General features: G+C 38.6%; 1 protein-coding gene across 1 annotated transcript; it reads right to left on the bottom strand.

Annotated features, from left to right (window-relative positions):
* Positions 1 to 16,583: 16,583 nt before the first annotated feature.
* LOC115926030 lies at positions 16,584 to 19,583 on the bottom strand. The gene is made up of 2 exons (XM_030990292.1): positions 17,999 to 19,583; positions 16,584 to 17,136 (listed from the first exon to the last, which is right to left on the bottom strand). Exons 1-2 carry the CDS (start codon positions 19,045 to 19,047, stop codon positions 17,031 to 17,033), a joined length of 1,155 nt encoding a protein of 384 aa, XP_030846152.1. The 5' UTR covers positions 19,048 to 19,583; the 3' UTR covers positions 16,584 to 17,030.
* Between the last annotated feature and the right edge of the window lie 3,797 nt (positions 19,584 to 23,380).

Raw genomic sequence — 23,380 nt, forward strand, 5'->3', positions numbered from 1 at the left:
TAAGAGAGAGAAAGGGAGAGAGAGAGAGAGAGAGAGAGAGAGAGAGAAAGAGATAGAGAGAGAGAGAGAGAGAGAGAAAGAGAGAGAGAGAAAGAGGAAAAGAAAGAGAGAGAAAGAAAGAGAGGAAGAGAAAGAGAGAGAAAGAAAGAGAGAGAAAAAGAAAGAGAGATGATGTTGTTGGAGTGGAATCAGAAGGGGAAGAGAGGAAAGGAAAACATGATAAAGATTCAAAGAATGTATGAACAAGAAGATATGAATACAGTGGGTACAACTGATATTTTTAAGTAACCGTCATTTTAATGATACAGGGCAGCATTCTAACATTAATTAAAGACACTGATTCAGACAGGGAGATAGATAGTCAAGCACAAAGAATTACTTTCCTAGTTTGGTCTGTAGGGGGCAGCATACCTGTTTAGTAGAGCCTTGGGATGTAATCCAAGCCGCCAAGCTTGATGAATCAGGTGCTCTATCCAAGGTGGCTGGATGACTGCATGGTATGACTAATTAACACACCCTATCTTATTACTTAACTCTTGCTTGGTTGGGTGGTATCAAACTATAGATAATGTCTAGTCATAAATTCCAATCATTTTAATGTCGCAAAGCAGCATTCTAACATGAATTAGAGACACTCAGACAGGCAGACAGGGTATAGATAGTAATCCTATAGGAATTACTTTCCTAGTTTGGCCTCTAGGGGGCAGCAGAGCCTTGGGATGTAATTCGAGCCACCAAACTTGATGAATCAGGTGCTCTATCCAAGGCGGCTGGATGACTGCATGGTATGAATAATTACTACACCCTATCGCATTACTTAACTCTTGCTTGGGTGGTATCAAACTAAATAATGTCTAGTCATACATTTCCATCATTTTAATGTCACAAAGCAGCATTCTAACATGTATTAGAGACACTCAGACAGGCAGACAGGGTATAGATAGTAATCCTCAAAGAATTACTTTCCTAGTTTGGGCTCTAGGGGGCAGCATGCCTGTTTAGAGCCTCGGGATGTAATCCAAGCCACCAAACTTGATGAATCAGGTGCTCCGTCCAAGGTGGCTGGATGACTGCATAGTATGACTAATTAACACACCCTATCTTATTACTTAACTCTTGCTTGTGTGGTATCAAACTTGATTATGTCTAGGCGGACATTACCTTCACTAGAAAATCTGTGTAGTATTCAAATGAGGGAAGGAGGAGTAGGGAAAGAAGAAGGATACTTTGAATGGACAGTCTGCAGAAATTGTTAAAAGAGAGAGGAGTGAATGAACTGGGAGTGGCGCTAATAGAGAAGGTTAGGAGCCGAGGGTTGTGGAACAGCATGATCGCCAAAGTTAAACGATATGGCACTTAGAGAGAGAGAGAGAGATTTAATTAACATCAGTGTGAGCATAACTCAAGTATCCACAAAATATTACGTATGGTATCATAATTTTTTTTTCTTGAGAATAATGCAGATTCGAGGGGACCGTTTTTCAGTTTGGTTTTCAAGAATGCTTTTTGGATAATGAGGAGCAAAATACATAGGACTGAAAGTTATCTTGTCTCCACTCTATGATATTCTATATAATAAAGATATAACTAAGATGAAATTGTATGATGTCAAATTAGAGAGGGCGTTTGATTTTCTACTTCTTTTGTTCACACCCTTTTAGTATCCAAAGCATTTGAAAAGTTAGCATCATGCAAGATCATGCAATATATAGATGGCTCTGGGGGCTCTTTTTTGATTACTTTTAGGTATGCCAGGGCCCCGTCTTATAGAGTTGATATCGATCGCAACTATGTACATAGGAGATAGGAGACTGCAAACTTGCGATTGATTTGTATCAATCGTAACTCTTTGTAAGACTGGGCCCAGATTGGCGTTTGCGAGGTGGAGGGTGCTACACATGCCCCTCCTCCCCCCCCCCCCCCCCGCCATGGATACGCCTCTGTATTCCTACAAGTGTTTCCTTATGCTTTACCCACCTCTTGGCACCACACCTTGCATTCTTACCAGCCGCTAGCGACGGGAGCTGGCGCATCCGCGATTGCACACCTTGTGCTGGTGAGGGTGCCGCCCACGATGATGAATAAATAACACTCCTCTCAAGCTGGCCGTGTTGGTCTCCATGCATGAATTATAGATGGCAAGGGAGGCAGGCTTGTGAATCAGCAGCAGCGGCAGACAATTTGGAGAGAGAAAACCAGGAAGATTGTCTCGCTGTTAACACGTGCTGCCCTCAAAAGCAACAGATTGAAAATGAAAAGGAAGAGATTAAGTGGATTTTAGGAAAACTAATTAGACCTGGATGACCTACTTTGTGTAATTGGCACAGAGGGAAAACATTAATCAGCTGCTGAGAAACAGAACAGATTAACTCCTATATTCATGTAGTTGTGCATATGGGTTCTCAGCAGATAATATAAACTAGAAGTTTTTTCAAAGAAGATAGTGGCATTTATGTGTATACATGTACTAATAGCTTCTAGACAGAACATATTGGTCCAAGTGCAGCAGAGTTTTTCAAAACAGGGGCGTTTGTTTGATATTTGATGTTTTATATTTTTCTAGCACACTTTTTTGTTGTTGATAAGGTTAAGCTGTCTGTGAATTACAGACGCTCAAAACAATTTGAAGTTCTACTATTTAATGAAATAGGTAAGTGCATTGTGTTGATTTTTTTCTGGATCTTTATAATTCCATCTCATAACAGAGAAAGATATTCATCTAGCTTTATCCGAGCGACCTTAAAACATGATATTAGCATTCAAGGAATTTCCTTTTTGAATATTGCAGGTACCCAATTGCCTTAAAAAATAGAAAGCACTCCTTTCTTCAGATAAAGATTTTAAGGGTTGTTTTATACTCATAAAATGTAAATGTAGACATCTCTGTTTAAATTAAAAAGAATAACAAAAATTATTCTTTGATCCCTGGATTTTCTTAGCACCAGCATTCGTAAACTTTAACCTTAATTAGACTCAGTTCGTATATGTAGCCAAGTGCCCATTAGCCACTAGTACACATACAAATATACCTGGGATACACTTTCGCTTGTCAGCTTTGCTACCATAAATGTAGTGCAAATATCCAAGGTCAATATGCAATTTATCAAAGTGGCATGTCATGGAGTTTTAAATACATGTAGGACCATCAGGCAAAAAGCTTAGTCTTTAATCGTGCATGCTTGATAGGTTTTAATCTCATAAAGTAAAATTCTAATTGTCATCTTTCTTTCTGCCGTCCCATGTAGCTTGTGTACCATGAATTTTTAATCACGATCTTGGTCGATTGTATCATTTCATAATCAAAATTGTGGATGCCACTTTACGAAGACCAGTGGCATCCAATTTGAGGACTGCATCAACTTGCTATGAGATATTATATCTCAATAGTTTGCAGTTTAGTTTGATTGGTTGTTGCTTTGCCCGGCAAGCTTCAAGAGATATCTTTGGTTACAAAAAGCCTCTATTTTACTACACCCCAACTTGTAACTAACAAGATATCGTGCTATTAGTCTGTTAGTCATTGTTTAAGGCACACACTCCTGACTTTGTATAAAGGTAGAAAACTGAGCATTGCATTATAATGTTGCCCTAAAGTAAATGCATCAGGTTACGGTATATGTTAAAAGCAGAATAAAATATGATTAAGTAGTTGTTTTTCTTGAGGTCTTATTAAAAGGAACGCCTTCCACCGTGAATATTTTCTTGTACCTTGGTAATAGGTGATTCTAACAATGCACATACCTAAAATGCTATTTGCGAAATAGGCTAAAATTGCAAATCGTGCTATGTGCCCGTATGGCATCACCACAATAACCAGATATTCCTTAATTTTGCTATATTTAGCCTCGGACGTAGTCTCGGCGTCGAAAAAGGATCCAGGCATCGGAAAGCCGTCTGCGTCAAAACGTTTATAGCTTGCGGCTTATTACTGTCTCACATTCCCCGTCTTGCATTACGCGCCAAGTGTCAATGTAACTCCACCACCCCGAGTGCTAGCCTTCTCTGACAGCCACTTCATTAATTCAGGTGTGAGCTGTAAATTGTGTTTTTTTTTGGACGGATCATCTTGTTTGTCCATATCCTGATGCAGTGAGACCGCTCTGGTGACCACCTGTATATAAATAATCTATAAATAAGGACCATATTTTAAAAGCCATAACCTGTACATAAAGAACTCTTGCATTTTTTAGCGATCTTTATATACAGGTTTCACTGTATCCTGTATCTATAGTTAAGGACCATATTTTTTGTTTCCCTTGAACAGTATAGCTCGCTGGAGCCTGTACCAAATGAACCTTCACATAAAGACCTCCTGCTTATAACAATCACATTTCCTGCATTTTTTGAGCGGTCTTTGTATACAGGTTTCAGTGTATCCCATTTGCATGGTGAATACAAAAGATACAGAATATAATTTTAGAGGTAACTTTACAGGCTATTAATTCCCTTGATTGAATCAATGTCTTGTCTTTTGTATCATAACTTTATTGGCTAACTGGCATATTGTATATGAAGTATGCAATCAATCCACAAAAGATGCACATATGAAAGATGAAATACTTCCTGAAAAGTGATATATTTCCCAAAAAATAATTGTCAAAAGTGTGATAGACTCTTTCATCCAAAAAGTGAGAACGAATATCTTTCATGGAATGGATGACGTTATTACCCTAGATTCTAGATGTCCTCGTGAAACTTACTCCAAAGTGCATTGCCCCCCCCAAATGAAAACTACAATTGGTCTCTCATCTATATATAGAGCAAATGCCAGATCACTTTCATCCCTGCTTTCGTACATGCATGAATTGCTTGAAAATCCAAGCTTTAAAGGTACTATGTCCCTTTTGCAGCCAACCTCAAATTTGATAGAACTTTGCAGGAATTATGAATATGTCATGTATGTCCTATCTGTGGAATTTAAATGTTAGCTGTGTCCTAATATTCAAATTATGCAAGGAAACCTGTTTACTTGCTAGACTTCACTGTCAGACAATATTGAGTGACTGACTGGCTTTATTTCTTCTTTGATAATAACATACATAAAATGAGCTGTAAAGGGTACATGAGCATTTGTCTACATCAATAACCCACTTCTTGTGATGGCCGAAATTAAACTGATTGCATCTTTGCGCAGCATAAAACGTTTGATCATTCAGTACAATGGTCTGAAAATTAAGACTATTACTTATTGGCTCTATAGCTCCGAAGTCGATTTGACAACTAATAGTCGTTATTTTCCCCCTTGAAGACATTTTTAAGCCCCACCTTTTTTAGGTAAGTTCTAAATTAGTATTATCTTTCAAATGCCGTTGGAATTTAACCTTTTTATTTTTTGGGGCCTGCCAATGGGACATAGTACCTTTAATAACCCCTGATTCATTTCTTCTCCATTCTGAATACAAGTACGAATACAAATTTGAGTGCATGGTAATTAATTATCTAATTTGTAAGACAATGACAGATGTCTATTCTCCCTTTCTAATTCATCTCTAGTGGAAATTGCACATGAACGATTCTGAGATGTTCAGTTTGCAGGTGAAAGTCGTAAGTACTTTACGTAAGGAGATAATGAACCGACCACTCGCTTTGATGATTACCATTATGCACATTATACATGTTTGCAAGTGCATTAGTGAATGTGTACTGCATGCAGGTTGAGCCACAATAGGACTATGAATAAGACTTGTCAAGTTAATTGTCTGTCTAGGTTGAGTTCTGGGAGGAGATGAAAAATAATTTCCCCTCTCTCTCCCCCCTCTTTCCTCTCCCCCCTCTTTCCTCTCCCCCTCTCTCTCTCCCTCTCACCCCTTCTCTATGTCTCTCCATCCCCCTTTCCCCTCTCTCTTGCTCTCTCCCTTCTCTCTAACTTCTTAACTATCTGTCTTGATTTTCTCTAGCCCTTGCCCCCTCTCTCCCTCCCCTCTCTCTCCCTCTCTCCCCCTCTCTCTCTCCCTCCCCTCTCTCTCTCCCTCCCCCCCTCTCTCCCCTCTCTCTTCCTCCCCTCTCTCTCCCTCCACTCTCTCTCTCCCTTCCCCTCCCCTCTCTCTCCCTCCCCTCTCTCTCCCTCCCCCTCTCTCTCCCCTCTCTCTTCCTCCCCTCTCTCTCCCTCCACTCTCTCTCTCCCTTCCCCTCCCCTCTCTCTCTCTCCCCCTCTCTCTCCCCTTCCCCTCTCTCACTCCCTGCCTCCTCTTCTCTCTCCCCTTCCCTCTCTCTCTCAGTGATATAAAGCTCTCATGGCTAAACATCTCATAGTCATTCTCTAATTGGAACATCCCGACTCCACCCGTGTTCAGCCGTGAAGCAAAAGCAAAAGTAACCTCCCGACGAATAAATAGTGTGACTTATAAATTGCTTTCACACACACATGATAGGGGAATTCACACTTTTCTGACGGGCCAGTCTCTCGTAATGGATCCGATTACGCCCCTATTCCAAGTGATATAAAGTGTGCATACATACATATCTGGAATGGGTGAATGTACTTCTGCACGCCTTACTTCATTGTACTTACAATTTTCGGAAAATGCCAAAGGGCTTCTTTAAATTCCATCTTTACATTTTTAACCGATTTAATTTGTATTTTGTATGCAATATTTCAAAGTAAATTAGGTTATCAATAGTGCATGTCACACTCTTTCTATGTCATCTTACTTCACTGACTACTAGTCATAGATATACTTAGCATCTTTCACATTTAAAAGAAATCCCTATTAGTTGCCAATTTACACACCTCGTCTGAGCTCCAAGCTGTATAATTGTATAATTGATTGTTGTAAAGCGCATTTATTATTATGCGCTATATAAAAATGACTTTATTATTATTATTATTATTATATGTAGATTGCTTTGTTAAATGCACCAGAAAAACACATTTAAAAAAATAAACCAATCAAAAAAAAAAAAAAAAATGAAACTTCTTTTGATTGCTACCTCGGGATAAAACATAAGTTCATCAGTAGATGACAAAGACACAGCTGAATCACAGTATACAAGCAGCTAGTATACAATAATATATAATATAATGATAATGATAACAACAACAACCAAGATAGCAACAATGCGTAATATACGAGTAATAAAGAGATAATTGATATGCATGAGATAGATATTATCTATGACAGGAGAGAATATGCTTGTGCCTACCAGGATTCGTAAACTTAAAAGTGTCGAAATTCAACTTTGGGGGTTTTCTGATGGAAACAATAATCAAAAGTTTCATTGGTACATCAAAGTAACCAGTCAAAACAGATATTGAGTGAACGAGCATATGTACTATAAGAATAGAATGTGTACATAACGAACCATAATCATTTACTTATTTATTCAAAAGATGAGGAAACACAAAAAGGAGCAATGTATATTTCAGTGCACTGGAAAAGTGCTTGAAGTCTTTTAATCTGAAATTAGTGCAAAAAATGATCTCTTATCAGTTTAAGGTAGATTTGAGTTTTCATTTAGTACTAAAAAAAACCATTAATTAAAGATAACATCGAAGACTGAGCGAATGCCTATTTAAATGCACCAGAGAAACTTGTCTGAAATTTAACCACACATGTAATCTAATCATGTTTTACAAAGCATCAGCTAAATTGGATTTTGCACGATTCAGCAACATTTATTCTTAACAAATTATGTTAGATAGTCCTTTTAAAAAGCAGTCTGGAATACAGATAGAGAGAGAGGTCAGAAATGTACCCTACATGTTTTTAGAACACACTTTAGAGCACTGAGGATTGCAAATAGAATTCTGAATGCGTAGATATTGGAGATATCCGTCGATATCCATCTGATGATCCTAGGTAGATGGTTGCCATGGGGATAGTTTAAGTAGCTGATATGAAAGCTAAAAGACAAAATGCAGGCATGGGTTTTTCAGAGTTTTAATTACTTCATGAATATTTCAAACATCAACAGCAGCATAATGCCAAGAGTCTCGTGGCTTAAAGTGCCATTTCCAACACATCACTGTCCTGGACTTCAAACACTGGCTAATGTCCCTCGACAACCATGTGATGCGAAACAGTTAAATTTCACATCGATCTGTCTGCGACGTAGCAGGCTCCTCGTGGCGGACATCTTTTTTAAGCCGTGGAACAGGCTTAAGTGCTCTGGGCTGGGCGGCGGCCGCGCCGTGACTCGCGGCTGAGCAAACACTCAGGGATACGCCGCCAGACGGGAGGAACCACTCGCGCTTGAGAGAGCCCTGTGGCTTAACGTATTTAGTTGCATGCATAAGTAGGAGCGACTGTGGCTGTCTTAGAGGCACTGTCAGGGAGAGGGAGAGCTAGAGCTAGGGACGGCCATGATTTATATTCTCGAGTCTTGAGAGCTTGAGAATCTTTACAGCCCTTGATGAGGAAAAGGTGCTTCAAGCTGTCCTTTTAAGATGAGTTATTGTCTTAGGGACTTTTCGAGGGAGACAGAGATAGAGGGGAGAAAGATAGATGTAGATATTGGCGGACAGAGAGAGAGAGAAAGAGAGAGGTAGAGATATATAGACAGAGAGAGAGAGAGAGAGAGAGAGAGATAGAGAGAGGGATTAATGAGAGAGAGAGAGAGAGAGAGAGAGAGAGAGAGAAAGGCAGAAAAAGAGAGAGAAAGGCAGAGAGAAAGACATCTAGAGAGAAATAACGGGGAGGACCTAGATAAAAAGAGAGAGAGAGAGAGAGAGAGTAAGAAAGAAATGATATACATGTACACGTATATAATATGAAAGAGCTACATTGATGGTGGAATTATATTTGCATCTGTCAGTTAGAGATAATTTATTGTCAAAATGATAGAGAAAGAGAGAGAGAGAGAGAGATGGGGGAGAGAAAGAGATAGAATGCGAGAGACAGAAGTACGAGTTTAAAAGAAAAATTTTGAGAAAGACAGACAGAATGAAAGGAAATGACTTAGTCTTTGAGAGAGATAGAAAGAGAGAGTACAAACACCATCGGCTTCTCGTAAAAAGGCTGTAAGAGCTACGTTGTGTTGTCAGTAGCAGTAACAGCCTTATATTGCTGACAGCCAACGATGTATCAATGATTTATGAGTTACATGAAAGGGTTCCATAGTTTATTGATGATAAAATACCTGAGTCTCTCCATTGAAGATAACTTGTTGTCTAAGCGACACCATGAAGAGAGAGAGAGAGAGAGAGAGAACAAGAATGATATATAGCTGCTTGTCCAATGCATTAAACAATGTTCTGAATGACTTGAGGTAGTAAAATAGTAGTAGCAGCAGCAGTAGTAGCAGTAGGAATAGTACTCTATAACAAGATACTCTATTACTGCAAACCCCTTCACATCAAACAAAAATAACGTGGGGGAGATTGAGCACATGTCGTTCCTATTTTCACGAAGTGACGGTAGTGAGGAAAATCCACACGCAAATTGTATGCCATTTTTATTCACTACCGTCACTTCGTGAAAATAGGGACGATGTATGTGCAGGCCTGAAACTGGAATAACTTTCCGTTAGAAATCAGGAAATCTCTAACGTTAGGTACTTTTAAATAAAAACTATGACTTTATGTTGTAGTTTTTAAGCAAATCATGAGTTCTTGCAGCACAGTTGTGTTTGCATAGTACCTGTGCTTTATAAATTTTTATACAACACCTACGTGGATCCTTGTCATTTGATTGGACGATTGTTGGTCACATGATATTCAATAGATGGTATATTGCACGGTCGTGCATTTTTGGTTATATGCGCCGTGCATTTTTGGTTATATGCAGACTGCGTACCTCTCTGCTGCATGTGCGCGTATCCCTGCGTGTATCTGACGCGAAGGCAATCTGCATGTCATCGAGAAGGCTTGACTCGAACTTTAATTTATCTTTATAAGGAGTAAAGCATAATTTGTTGATTAACGTTGTATTAGGTCTTCTTCGATGTTGTATAAAACAAATAATGAATGTTTTTCATTCGTTTAATAGTGCAAATATTTTCATTCGTTGAAAGATTAACGTTAATTCTATTCAACTCGGCTGACGCCTCGTTGAATAGAATGTTAATCTTTCAACTCATGAAAATATTCGCACTATTGAACTCATAACCATTCATTATTTGTATAATATTATTATAGCATTATTATTTCTTCTTGATCAAATGTTATAATTGCCTATTTATGATGAGATACATATCGACTTATCTATTTCTTTGTACATCATTTTGGAAACACACTTACTTGTGGGACCCCCCACAAATGGAAATAAAATGTACTGATAACATTTTATCTTATATCTAACATGATATCCACCTGTCCAGGTAATGTGACCAAACATCAACAGTTCAATTGCACTATTCCACAGGCAGCCCAAGTGAAAAATAGATAAAAAAGCAAGGTAAAGAATTGCTTATCTTGTTGCGCCTTCCGCCTCCTAGCATAAAAAAAATCAATGCTCTTATTACCAACATGTTAGCGACAAGTTGTGATGTCTTTTCTTTAGAGGTGGGGGTAGGGGCTATGGGCCTTTAAACATTGTTCAGGTTAACGTACTTGCGCTTTGCTGTGCCTCTCATAGACTCTACACGACTCTCTTTTCCTATCTTTTTTTCTCTTCTAAATTACTCTTTCCTTTTCCAACGTGTACATATGATTCAATAACATATGTATTATTTAGATTGAATATAAATAACTTCAAATTAAAAAAGTGTATTTTGCTAAAAGGACATATTCTAGTTTACATCAGAGCGTTATATTTTGTCATTTACAAATATACATGGCTTAGGGACGATTAAGAAATGCGAAAATTAGTGAACGTGTTCATGAATTTTCCAAGAAAAGTATTTAAACCATGAAATATATTATCTGATTCCTACGCAATGTGGGAAGCCTGAGACTTGTTTATTATTTTTTACCTTTACCAGTCATAAGTGATGACATTTTATAGAGATATCATTGAGTTCATGGTAAAGAAAAACAAAAAACATCTGCACTTTGCCGATATCTCAGTCGAGCTTAGCACCTTGCACTTTAAAGTGCATTATGCAGCATATTTGTCCCATTATAACATCCATAACATTGGCAATATATGACAGCAATGATGTGTAATTTTGGGGCCATCAGTCGTACATTTCATCATCAAATCTTGTTTAGATTTGGTTAATCCTTAAAGATATATTGGATACCATGGACATTTTATTAATAATTGCTATAAGCTAGTTCCGTTGCTTAAAATAATGTCCCAAACAGCATGTTTATTATATTTTATTCAAAAGGGTGAATGTATGAACGATTGGTGTCTCTTTTCACAGTCATTAAATTTTCCTGATTTATCATTATTCATCTGAGCTGAATGGTCTATAGCGTGACGAGTAACGCACCTCTTTGAGTTGAAACGAGAGCCACATGTCTGTTCTGAAAGAATCATGTGGGATCGACCGTCAGACAATGAAGAAACACTCTGCCATTCTTCCGTCCCTTTCACTGATGCAGGGCGCTGCCTGAATAGAATACGTGGGCGCGCACTCTTCTCCAGATGCACAGTTTCTGACATTTTATGGCGACTGCCAGAGATAAACACAGTATCGATCAATTTGTTAGACTGGGCCCTGGCCTTGACGATCACCAGTGAAATGCTAGCTGGCTGGGATGGTGGCTCTTTTCTCTGAGGCTTGGGATATGCAATGCAGGATGTGTGTGTGCTTTGACTAGGTTGACGTGTTTAATAGTAATAGTAATAGTAGTTGCTCTACACAGAGCGAATTCATTTTCATTTCTTTCCACATAATATAAAGTACGATGACAGACAATGATAATGGTAATGATGTAACAGAAAATTAGCATTGGAATATCTTTGACATTGTTTTTTTAGTCTTGTATTGCAACATTATTTGGTAACAGGAAATGAAAAAACAATGATAATTCAACTTTATACGTTCATAACTACATTTTGAAAGAATTACGGAATAAAATAAACAAAACATGACAGACAAAAATGAATAAATACAAAAATTAACGGGACAAAAACAAACAAAACACAGTAGCAGGATGACAAGATGGGGATGATACATAAAGAAAATAAGAATGAAAGAGTCACAAACAGAAAAAGGGAGAATCAGCAGAAAGAGAAGAAGAAGACAGAGAGAGCGAGATACAGAAAGAGAAATGTATAAAGAGAGAGAGAGAGAGAGAGAGAGAGAGAAAGAAAGAGAGAGAGAGAGTTGTTTCCTATGGAGTAATGGGAGGTTTAGGCCTTTTGTAATGAATTTTCTTAGGATTAACATGCATATTTAGATTTAAGCTGACACTTTGCAACATTTTATTTCAGTAGATCTTCTCACCCATAATCATCCTGACCTAAAGCTGTTTAAGACTCTCCATATACACTAAGCATCTGCAGAGAATCTGCCGGAAATTGCAAAAGAGTATACAGGGAGGCTGGGTAGTAACTTGGTACATCTATATGCAGTGAATAACCACAACAGTCGAGAGAAGAAAAAATCAATAGTCCAATCGTCACAAATTGAGGCACAGTCTCAGGTCACCCTGACCTTTCACCTTAAAAACATTTGCACGTCATCATATCTGATAGGTCTTCTGAGAATTGGAATTGAATAAGGCATGGGTACATTTAATTTCTCAGTCAACTGCCCTTGGTTATATTTATCCCTGTGTATGCATATATACACCCTTTTATTTCATGTCCAAAATATGAGCACATTGTATCAAATTTTAATACTGTAGCACTGTCTCAGGATGCCCTGACCTTTCACCTGAAAACATTTGCGCGTCATCATATCTGATAGGTCTTCTGAGAATTGGAATTGATTAAGGCATGAGTACATTTCATTTCCCCGTCAACTGCCCTTGGTTATATTTATCCCTGTCTGTGCATATCCCCCCTCTTATATCATGTCCAAAATACAAGCACATTGTATCAAATTTTAATACTATAGCAAGTTTTTGAGGATGGATAGCACTGCGTCTGCCTCACTGGAATTTCAAAGATCCCAAAATTCAATTATAGCAATTGATAACATGTTTCAAGATATTCAATGGAAATTATTCTCGTGGTCCACCATTTTGATGGGCAATGTATTGCGCATTGGTACGTCGCTGAATTCATGAAGATTGTATTTTCTATTGATTGCAATTGATAACAAGCTTTGAAATAATTGATGGAAAATAACTTATATGATCGGAAATGTATAGTTTAGCAGTACCTATCTTGCTGAATTTATGAAAATTGTACTATTTAATGATAGCAAGTGATAACGCGCTTTGAAATAATTGATGAAATTTCTTTTTTATGATGTGCTGTTAAAATATAGTTGTAAAATTGAAGAGGCTTTGGCTGATTATTGCATACTGTATTACCATCTCCACCATTCATGTATCTAGCTGTATGGTGATTTGATCAGCTTTTCCCTACAGCTATATGAATTTTAAACAGCATTATCAAACAGTTGACTTTGTGTTAAATTATTATTTATTTTTTTTTGCTCACCTACTATGCAAAATATGTAGATAACCCTTTCAAGGTGACTTTGGATTGTTTGGAAAAAGACATTCTGTTAATGTTTTCTTATTCCTTGTGTATATTATCTCTGCATGAAAAAATATGAATTCAGTTCAATTTCAGTTCAATTTATTTCACATCCAATAACAGATTTACAACAATATAACAATCAAATACAATAATATAAAAAGCAATATGAGATAATAACAAATACAAAAACAACAGTAACACAGTAACAAAATAAAATAATAATGGTTTTAGAGTAATTAACACCTATCTGCCTCTCAGCCGACAAATAAATATATAAGGAAAGACCTCCCATTATCCATTCAATTTGTTGTCTTCAAGAAAATAGAGTGCCATCATACTTCAGTTGCTTTCATCGGTTGCACTATTATCAATGCCCTTCCACCCCAGTCTCCTATAACAATCAATTATTGAATTATTAAGGTATCCCTAAGGATAATAACTTATTCAAGAAGTCATTTGTAAGCCTGAGTGAGAGGTCAGCAAGAAGAGACAGGAGAAGTCGTTAAGTGAGGCCTTGATCTTAATTTGGGGTCCCTGTAGGCATTTATAATAATAATTACAACCTAAAGCGCTTAGAAGTGTAGTATTAAGCGCTATATAATTGTGACTATTCGTCGCTGTTTTCACGAAGTGACGGTAGTGAAAAAAAATTGCATTCACTTTGCGTTACGATTTTCCTCACTACCTTTACTTCGTGAAAACAAGGACGTATTATTTAGTATGGTTTACTATATCATATGTTTAGATTCCATGTTCACTCTAAAATTCAAATACAATACTGCTGTCCAAAACTGCTGTCCAAAACTGCTTTACAGAAACTATTAACTTTGTTAAATTTGTCAAAATTCAAGTAGAAAGATAAGTTCAAAAGTGATAGAAAACAAAGTTAATGGGTAGCAACAATGGGATGGTATTCCTTCTAAACTACTCCTTTACTTATGATTATATATCATTTGTTATTTTAGGGTTGCTCGTACTGCAATACTGAGACATATTCTCAGTAATGACAATAATTACTGAGAAAGTTAATAATCCTTTTGGAAACTTTCCTTCTCAGTGGTCTTGTTGGCTATACTATCTTCCCATGCCTTTGAAACTACTCCTCTACTTATGATTATATATTATTTATTATTTTAGGGTTGTTTTTATTGCATTAGTGAGACATATTCTTAGTTATGAGAATACTTCCTGAGAAAGTTAATAATTTTTTGGAAAACTTTCCGCTTCAGTGGTCTTGTGGGCTATACTATCTTTCCATGCCATGGGCGGGTCGGGAAGACAGTACTTAGCCCTAAGATAGTTTGTTCCACCGCCCCCGCAATCATTGTTTGCTTATTACTCAATATTGCATGACAGCGACGAGGCTGAATCAGTCCAGGGTGTTATGGGCACATGTTTAATGAGGAGCCGTGATGAGGAAAATATGGACTGGGCGGAGCTTGATTAAGGATGGGATGGATTCGTAGAGAGAATCTTTGATTAAACAGATTAAATATGAATGACTTGGACTCTACTGATCTAATTATCAATGAATGGAGAACAAATAAAGGGTGTGGAGGGCCACAGCAAAGCAGAAAAGTAGTCTGCAAGCATGTAACCGGAGCAGGGGGAAGGGGGTAGGGGGAGGGGGCATTGAATATAATATCTGAAACATGTTGAAACTTGAATCGGATAGTATGACACAATACAAAAAAATCAACACAGTTTATGACAGCAAAAGGTAGGGTTTTGTAAATATGACATAAGAAAAGCTGATAATCTTATACTGATATGCATGGAATGTGAAAAATAGATGAAAAAGTAACTACATTGATTCGCAACCAGTAAACATAGATTTGTTTGACTACATTAATAGAATAATTGTTCTCATGCATGAATGTTACAATTTTATGAAGCATATTGAATTGTTTCCTTTACCTTCAAAAAATAATTTCTTTTATCACATATTCGACTGTTCACATCTATATTTCATATTTAAAACCCATCAATATTTAGCCGGAAGCATCCATCCATACATTTCTTGGATTTATAAGGCCTCCGCAATTCAACTGAAATATCACACCATACAGTGATCAATCTTTTTCTCTTTCTCATCCTATAACCCCGCTCTAGATCTCCCCTCTTTCTCGTTCTCTGTGCCCCGATCTCTAATTCTCTCTCTGTCACCGTCTCTCTCTATTGCTCTTATTTTCTCCTTTTGTATCTCTCTTTCTGTCTCTGCCCCCCTCTTTCTCCCCCTCTATCTCTCTCTCCCCCTCTATCTCTCTCTCTCTCCCTCCCTCTCTCTATATCCCTCTCAATTTGCTAAAATTTGATCAATCTTTTTCTCTTTCTCGTCCTAACCCTGCTCTACATCTCCCCTCTTTCTTGTTCTCTGCACCCCAATCTCTAATTCTCTGTCTGTCACCGTCTCTCTCTTGTGCTTATATTCTCCCTTTGTATCTCTCTTTTTGTCTCTGCCCCCCCCTCTCTCTCTCTCCCCCCCCTCTCTCTCTCTCTCCCCCCCCCCCTCTCTCTCTCTCTCTTCATCCCTCTCCCTCTCCCTCTCCCCCTCTCCCTCCCTCCCTCGCTCTATCCCTCTCAATTCGCTATAATTTGAGTATAGTGGAGTTGAACAAACTATGTGATATCATACTCTGCCTTTTTTATATTTAAAAGCATCTTTTTCATATTAATTCTGGGAAATCCAGCACTCTCACGATATGGTGAGAAAAGTTTGATTGAAATCAATGTTTAGTCAGAGGCATCCTTCCATATTTGTTGGAGTTATAAAAGCCTCTAGAATTCAACAAAAATATCACCCTTTTTTATCCAGATTTTTAAAAACCAATTCTTGGAAAGCTCTCCGCCCCTTTCTTTTATTCTCTCTCTGTCACCCTGTCTCTCTCTCTCTCTCTCTCTCCTGCTCTTATTTTCTCCCTTTGTATCTCTCTCTCTCTCTCTCTCTCTGTCTCTGCCCCCCTCTCTCCCTCTCTGTCTCTCTGAATTCAACTGAAATTTCACACTTTTTTATCCAGATTTTTTTCCAAACTAATTCTTAGAAAGCTCATTTCCATGATACAATATGAAAGGTTCGCTGAAGGTGAGGAGTAATGTTTCATCTCTTATGCTACAGTCACACGGCCATGTTACGGACCTGCGGATGCCTGCGTATATTTGGATAATGAAAATGCGTAATTTTTAACCCCAATACGGAAATTTGAGCAAAAGTTACCTATATTCTGCGGACGATACGGATTAGTTACTGATGTTACGTATGAATTACGGATGTTACGGGTAAAACCTGCGGATGAACCCATCCGCTGCCAACCCGCTGACACATGTTACTGACGACTTACGGATGACTTACGGATTTTACGGATGACTTACGGACGATACGGATGACTTACGGACGATACGGATGACTTACGGACGATACGGATAAGTTACGCTCGTGTCTGCGCATGTCGGCTTCCTCTGGCGTCCGCACCATCCGCATATAAACCCACGTGGATCGGAGCTTGCTTCAGTCGCATTTCATCAAGTCTGAGATCTAGTTCCAGTTATTCAACAGTTTCTTCTCCATCTTTTTGGACTTTCGTGTGCATCATGTCTGGCAGAAGAAGTAGCAGAAAAACCAGGAAGAATCCTCCAGTGAGTGAGCAGCCACAACAGCCTCCCCAGGCAGAGGAAGAGGCTCAAAAGGTAGAAGAAGAGGGACCATCCCTGGCAGAGCTGACGGTTCCCCCACCCCCCTTTTGAGAGTGTATTTTTCAAAATCATCTAAAAATCGACGATTGAAGGGGCATTCCCAAAATAAATGGGCAATAGTTTCAGAGTGTTTTGAACAAAAAGAACACAAATTTAATATACCAACAGTTTTCAGATACTTGTTAACACCAAGGATATTATGAAGAATTTTATATCGTAAATATTTAAGTTTTTTTGATAAAGAACATTTAAAAGGAATCGTATAAATTTTGTCCCAAGTAACAATTGGTTTTTAAACAATGTTCCTCCATTTGTTTTGTGAAATAGGAGTTTTAAAGATTTTCTCAACACAGATTTTATAAATAAATTTACATCCTTTCGTTACCTTGTTCAATTTTTTTGTTGTCAAATTTAAGCATCAAGAGTTGCATGATTTGTCTGTTTGTTATGTTTGGCCAACTGCTTAGGCCATGCGCTGCTGCCAGGGAACTGCTCCGGCGGTGCCATTGTAGTAATGCTTGAGGTACAGGCGCTGGCGCTTGGCAATCTTGGTGGTGTAGTTGCCAGCAAGCCTCTGTTGCATGTCATCCAGCACGCCCCCCTCTCTCCATGCACCCGGGATGATGTTGTGCTGGTCGTCCTCTCTGTCCATCATGCCATTCTGCTCAGCGGATGCCTGGTCTCTCAGGAGGTTGTGGATGCACAGGCAGGCGAGGACGATGGTCTCCACTGTGGAAGGCACCTGTGCCATAGCACTCAGAAGACACCGGAATCTGTTTGCAAGAATGCCAAAGGCATTCTCCACACATCTCCTGGCTCTGGAAAGTCTATAGTTAAATATCCTCTCCTCCATGGTCAGTGGCTTGGCACCAAAAGGCTTCATCAGGGTGGTGCGTAGTGCAAATGCAGCGTCAGCAATCACGAAATAAGGGATGTCTCGATCGTCATGAGGCAGTGGCTCATCTGGTGGTATTCCAATGTTCTCATCGTCAATTGCCTCTTTCAGACTGCACGTGTTCCAAATCTGGGCATCAGAACTCGCACCACCTGCTCCCACCTCCACCCACCGGAACTTGTAGTTGCCATCAACCAGGGCAAGGAGTACAATCGAGTTGTACCCCTTATAGTTGTAGAACTGGGAGCCACAGTTCGCGGGTGCCTTGATGCGGATGTGCTTGCCATCTAAGGCTCCCAGGCAATGGTGGAAGTTCCACTGGTCGGAGAAGGTCTGGGCAATGCCCTTCCACCCCTCTGGAGTAGATGGGTTGCTGATGGTCTCCTCGCCATACTCAGCGTAGATGGCCTGACACACGTCCAACACCAAGAGTGAGATGGTGTTGTGGGGTACATAGAATAGGTACATCAGGCTGTGGTAGGAGTCCCCACTGGCAAGGTAGCGCATGGTGATGGCGACCTTCAAGCATACTGGAAGGGCCTTCCTGTACCAGGTATCATACTTCTGTAAGCGAGGAGTGAGGCGGGTGACCATTTCGGCAAACATGGCAGGTGTGATGCGGGTGAAGTTGCGGAAGCCCTGAACATCCTCATTGCGTAGCAGGTGCATCAGGTTACCATAGGCACCCTGGTGTGGTCGCAATGTGATCCAGTGACGAACCCAACACATCCTCTCTTTTCTCCTTTCAAGGATGGCTTGCATCTTGGCCATCAGGATCTTCATCTGCATCTGATTGTGTTGGATGGCCATCAAACAATCCAGCAACACAAGGCGGCGTTCTCTCTCCATCTTGAGTGACCTGTGAAAGTCTACAGTTGAAGAACTGACAATGATGAGGATGCTGGCAGCATCCAGGGTTGCATACCCAAGTGAAGACCATTTGGCATGGGCGACATCCGCCGAAATGAAAGAAGACATAGGTAAAAATTCCGCATATTATCCGTATCTCAACCGTAACATACATATCTAATCCGTAACATCCGTATCCCATCCGTAATATTCGTATCCCATCCGCAAGCATACGCAATTACCGCAAGTCCTATCGTAAGATCCGCAATATATATGTCAAAAATACGTTAAACATACGTAACTCCTACGTAATAGTGTTTACGTACCCCTATGTATCCGCAGGCATCCGCACACCCGACAAAGTGTGCGGATCAGTTACGTATCTAACGTATCCTGCGGATGAGTTTACGTATCTTACGTATGAGTTACGTATTTTACGTATGGATAACGTATATTCTGCGGATGCTTACGTATATTTCATCCGCAGCAAAATTTTGAGATTTTCAAAATTCCGCTGCGGATCTGCGTATGTCTGCGGATCCTGCGGATTGAATTACGGATGGATACGGATGCTTACGGATGATACGGATCCTTGCGGATGCTTACGGACTTTTATCCGTAAGCATCCGCAGCTACCGTAAGTGGCCGTGTGACTGTGCCATTAAGAGCAAGGCAAACCTCATTTCTATTATTATGTTTATACCTTTCTAACTCTTGACGGACTAGTTCTTAAGTACCCTAAAGTTTTTTTGTATAATTTGGCTTCTATTATGAAACCTTATTTTCAATTCAATTCAATTCAATTCAATGTATTATTTCATAAAAAATCACATACAATATATATACATTGAGAATTGTACGGGATCATATACCTTTACAAATATTAATACCTTAATACGCGTATTAGAATCCACACCAACTCAGCCTGGACCAATTCCTGGCCCTTTAGGAGAGTCTTTTTGTTCTGGTTTTAAGGGGGTCTTTTGTTAGTTAATTGTTGGTGTGACTGTGGTTTAAAATGGCTTGTATTAGCAAAGAGACATAGGAAATGCCTTGCAAAATACCAAAGTGCCTTTTGTGAGCTAAAGAATACCGGTAATTCTTTTTTTTTTTTTTTTTTTTTAAAACCAATTTCGATTTTTATTGAAAATATACCAAATAAAAAGTCCAAGACTAACAATAATTGGTTCACATTGTGTCATGTAAAAATGCATGAAAAACAGTAGATTTGAAAATTTGGTAATGACTTAAATTAGGAAAAACATCACACAAAAAAAAACGTTTGTAAATTATAAAGTGGTATGTTAAAATAAATACTACATTATAATTATATCGATTAAAATTGATATTTGATATATTTAATGTGAAGGATAAGCTTACTATATATTTGAAGATAATGTTTACAATAGATGAATGATGCTGCAAAAAGGAGATTTTTTCTTCTTCTTTTTTAATCAGTCTTGTATGTAAATAACAGCTCTGATGATAATAATCTGCAGTACTAGTGATCTATTTCACATTGTAGAAAGTATTTTGAAATGGGGTTCAATCACTAGCACTACATCTGTGTCAATTATGTGTTTGTATCCACTCCATATATTTGGATAGGACTACTCCATACATCATTAAGTGCCTACTTGGCCTTTATAAAACATGCCCTCTTGCCATGCAGCAGTCTGATTTGTTTACATAACTATTTCTCATTCATTCTCTATGTAAATGAGGTGTCGCTTTTCTTACTGATTTGTCTTTTTCTATATAAGATTCCGTTCTCCTACCATTGCTCCAATGACAGAATAGTACAGATATAATTAGAATATCGAAGCAGTAATAGTTGAACGATATTCTGAATTTTTAGGAGTATTCAGAGTAGAATTCATTTTGAAATGCTCTCTAAAATGCTCTCTAAAAGTTGTTGTGAAATATTATTTACATAGGAAACAAGAAGAACTGTGTATTATTAAGGTGTGTTTGAAGTTTAGAAAACACTGTAATGAAATATCTTGTTGTAGGCAATATCACAAACATCAAAATGGACAAATGGGATTACCAAATTTGTTTGTGAAAAATGGGAAAACGTTTTCAATTGCATTTGAAATACAGAAGCATTTAGTAACTTCACCTCGTTTATTAAAGTTCTACCACAAGAGAATAAAAGCGCATACCTTCTCCTTTGTCAGTAAAAAGAGAATGAAAATAGAAGCAATATTAGTTGACTTTTCCTTCCCAAGAAAAAAAAAAAAAATCTTTATAGGAAATTATTCCCCACTAGCTCATACAAAACATGGAGACCTAGATATTAAGCAGATTGCTCCATTGCTTTCAAGAAGGTAGTATCAACCAAATTTTTGATCATCTACATGTAAGCAAAATTGTCACCCCAAGCCCTAAACATTTATTTAAGTGCTGCAGGAAAAAGAAAGCAGTGAAAATAGATTTTTTGCATTCATTTATTTCATTGGCATCAGTAGACCATTTTCATAATGTAACCAAATCTAATGCATACATCTTTGTGGCGTGCCTCATTCATATTTCATTCATCTGTTACAAATAATTGTATTTCAATAGTCAGAATGCGAACTGCATACATTAGTTGCTGCGATGTAGAACAGCCATTATGGCATGTCCTACCTAACAACACGCAATATTTGTATTTTGGATGTTGACTATTCAAATACAATTATTAATTTACAGGTGAATGAAATATATTTGTATTGAGGCACGTTAAGAAGGTGCATGCATTAAATTTGGTTACATTACGAAAATGGTTAATTGTATCACTTTACTTCACCATTTCAGTCCCTCTCTTAGACCCCGTTCTCACTCACTTTGAAAGTGGTCTTAGTTAGACCGTTCCAGACCGCTCCAGAGGAACGGGTCTTGAGGAACGGTTTGCGAGCGTTCACACTCCGAGCAGTTTTTATGGCTCAAACCGCTCCATGAGTCAAAGTGGTCTTGTTGCTATGGCAGCTCAGGTAGGCGGGTCGATTTTTTCGCGCGCGGAATCCAAACCCTATGCCACCTGATGTCCCGTTCGCGGCGCGTCCCGTATACATGTATATGTGTAGTGTCTGCCCTATCGCTCATCGCGCGGAACGTCACTTCCGTTCAAAGTACGCTTTCCGTTCACATTGCACGTTAGAGCGCTCTGGAGCGCTCTTAATAAGACCCGCTCCTCAAGACCACCTCGGAAGGTGGACTTCTCGAGCGGTCCAGAAGTCCGCTTCCTGGACCACTTTGAGCGTTCTCACTCACCTAAGAACCGCTCCTGAGGAGCGGGTCTTAGTTAGAGCGCTCCAGAGCGCTCCAACGAAGTGAGTGAGAACGGGGTCTTATTTGTTTCTCTGTTTTTCACTCTCCTCCCCAAATCAAGTTTCCCCCTTCTTGTTCACTTGATTCTTTATGGTGATCTTAATGCTTGTGAGTTGTGATAGATGATCCCATTATGTCTCATTAGCAACGTGATTCTGCAGGGAATTCCAATTTTCATTAGAAACTCTCCAAGCTGTACCTAATTAAAATCCCATACACGTGTACACTAGGAGACAGAGCAGACGATTAACATCCAAATACACAAAACACATATTTGTGCCACTCATGCCGAGTTCATGGCTAAAAAATAATGTGTTTTAAATTTGTGATTGATTTCTTTCTGTCCGTATGCAGTGAATTGTCTGATTTAGAAGCAGAAGAGGCCGACAAGGCAGACAAGGCAGAGTAAAAACAGAAGGGAGAAAAAAGAAGAGACATACACATTTTGCTGGCATGTTGAATCGTCTTACGAATATAGGTGGTATTATTGAAAAATCATATCAGTATGCAGTCTGCACAGTGAATTGTCTGATTTAGAAGCAGATGAGTTAGAAGGGAGAAGAGTAAAAATAGAAGAAATACAAAGAAGAGACATGCACATTTTGCTGGCATGTTGAATCATATTACCGAAGTACTAAGAAAGGTGGTATTACTGAAAAATCTATGACTAGCAAGGAAAGAAAATAAACGATCACCCTCATACTGTCAACATTTTCAGGTGTCTTTTGATATTTTGATTTGGAATTCGCAAAAGAAGGGGGGATGAGGGGGGAACATGCTTTGATATTCCAAGTACGAACTAGAAATGATCGACACCTTTGGACCTAACATAGTTTTTCACCGATGAGTATTATGAATAAAAACCAAATGCAGTTTACTCTATTAATGATGTACTAAATAATCATGTTGTCCAAATACTTCTATTCCGTCTAAATGAAATCATATGATCATTGTCCAACTATATCTTGTAATATGTTAGATTTGACTGTGTTTGTAGTAACATAATTAGTGAAAGGAAAGTATGTTAAAATTGGAAAAAATTTTGAGAAAGAATCTATGGCACAGAACCCATTTGCAGTTGATATAATTTGAATACTTTGTAAACCCATTGAAGTAACTTTCTTATTTTTAAGACATAACACAGAAGAAA

Source organism: Strongylocentrotus purpuratus, unplaced genomic scaffold (genome assembly GCF_000002235.5).
Source record: "Strongylocentrotus purpuratus isolate Spur 01 unplaced genomic scaffold, Spur_5.0 spur5_scaffold_19, whole genome shotgun sequence".
NCBI lineage: Eukaryota > Metazoa > Echinodermata > Echinoidea > Camarodonta > Strongylocentrotidae > Strongylocentrotus > Strongylocentrotus purpuratus.

Coding starts and splice junctions, on each gene's coding strand:
- LOC115926030 (XM_030990292.1), bottom strand. CDS start 19,047: ATGTCTTCTTTCATTTCGGCGGATGTCGCCCATGCCAAATGGTCTTCA. Junction 17,137..17,998: donor AGGATATTTAACTATAGACT/TTCCAGAGCCAG, acceptor CCTGGGGAGGCT/GTTGTGGCTGCTCACTCACT.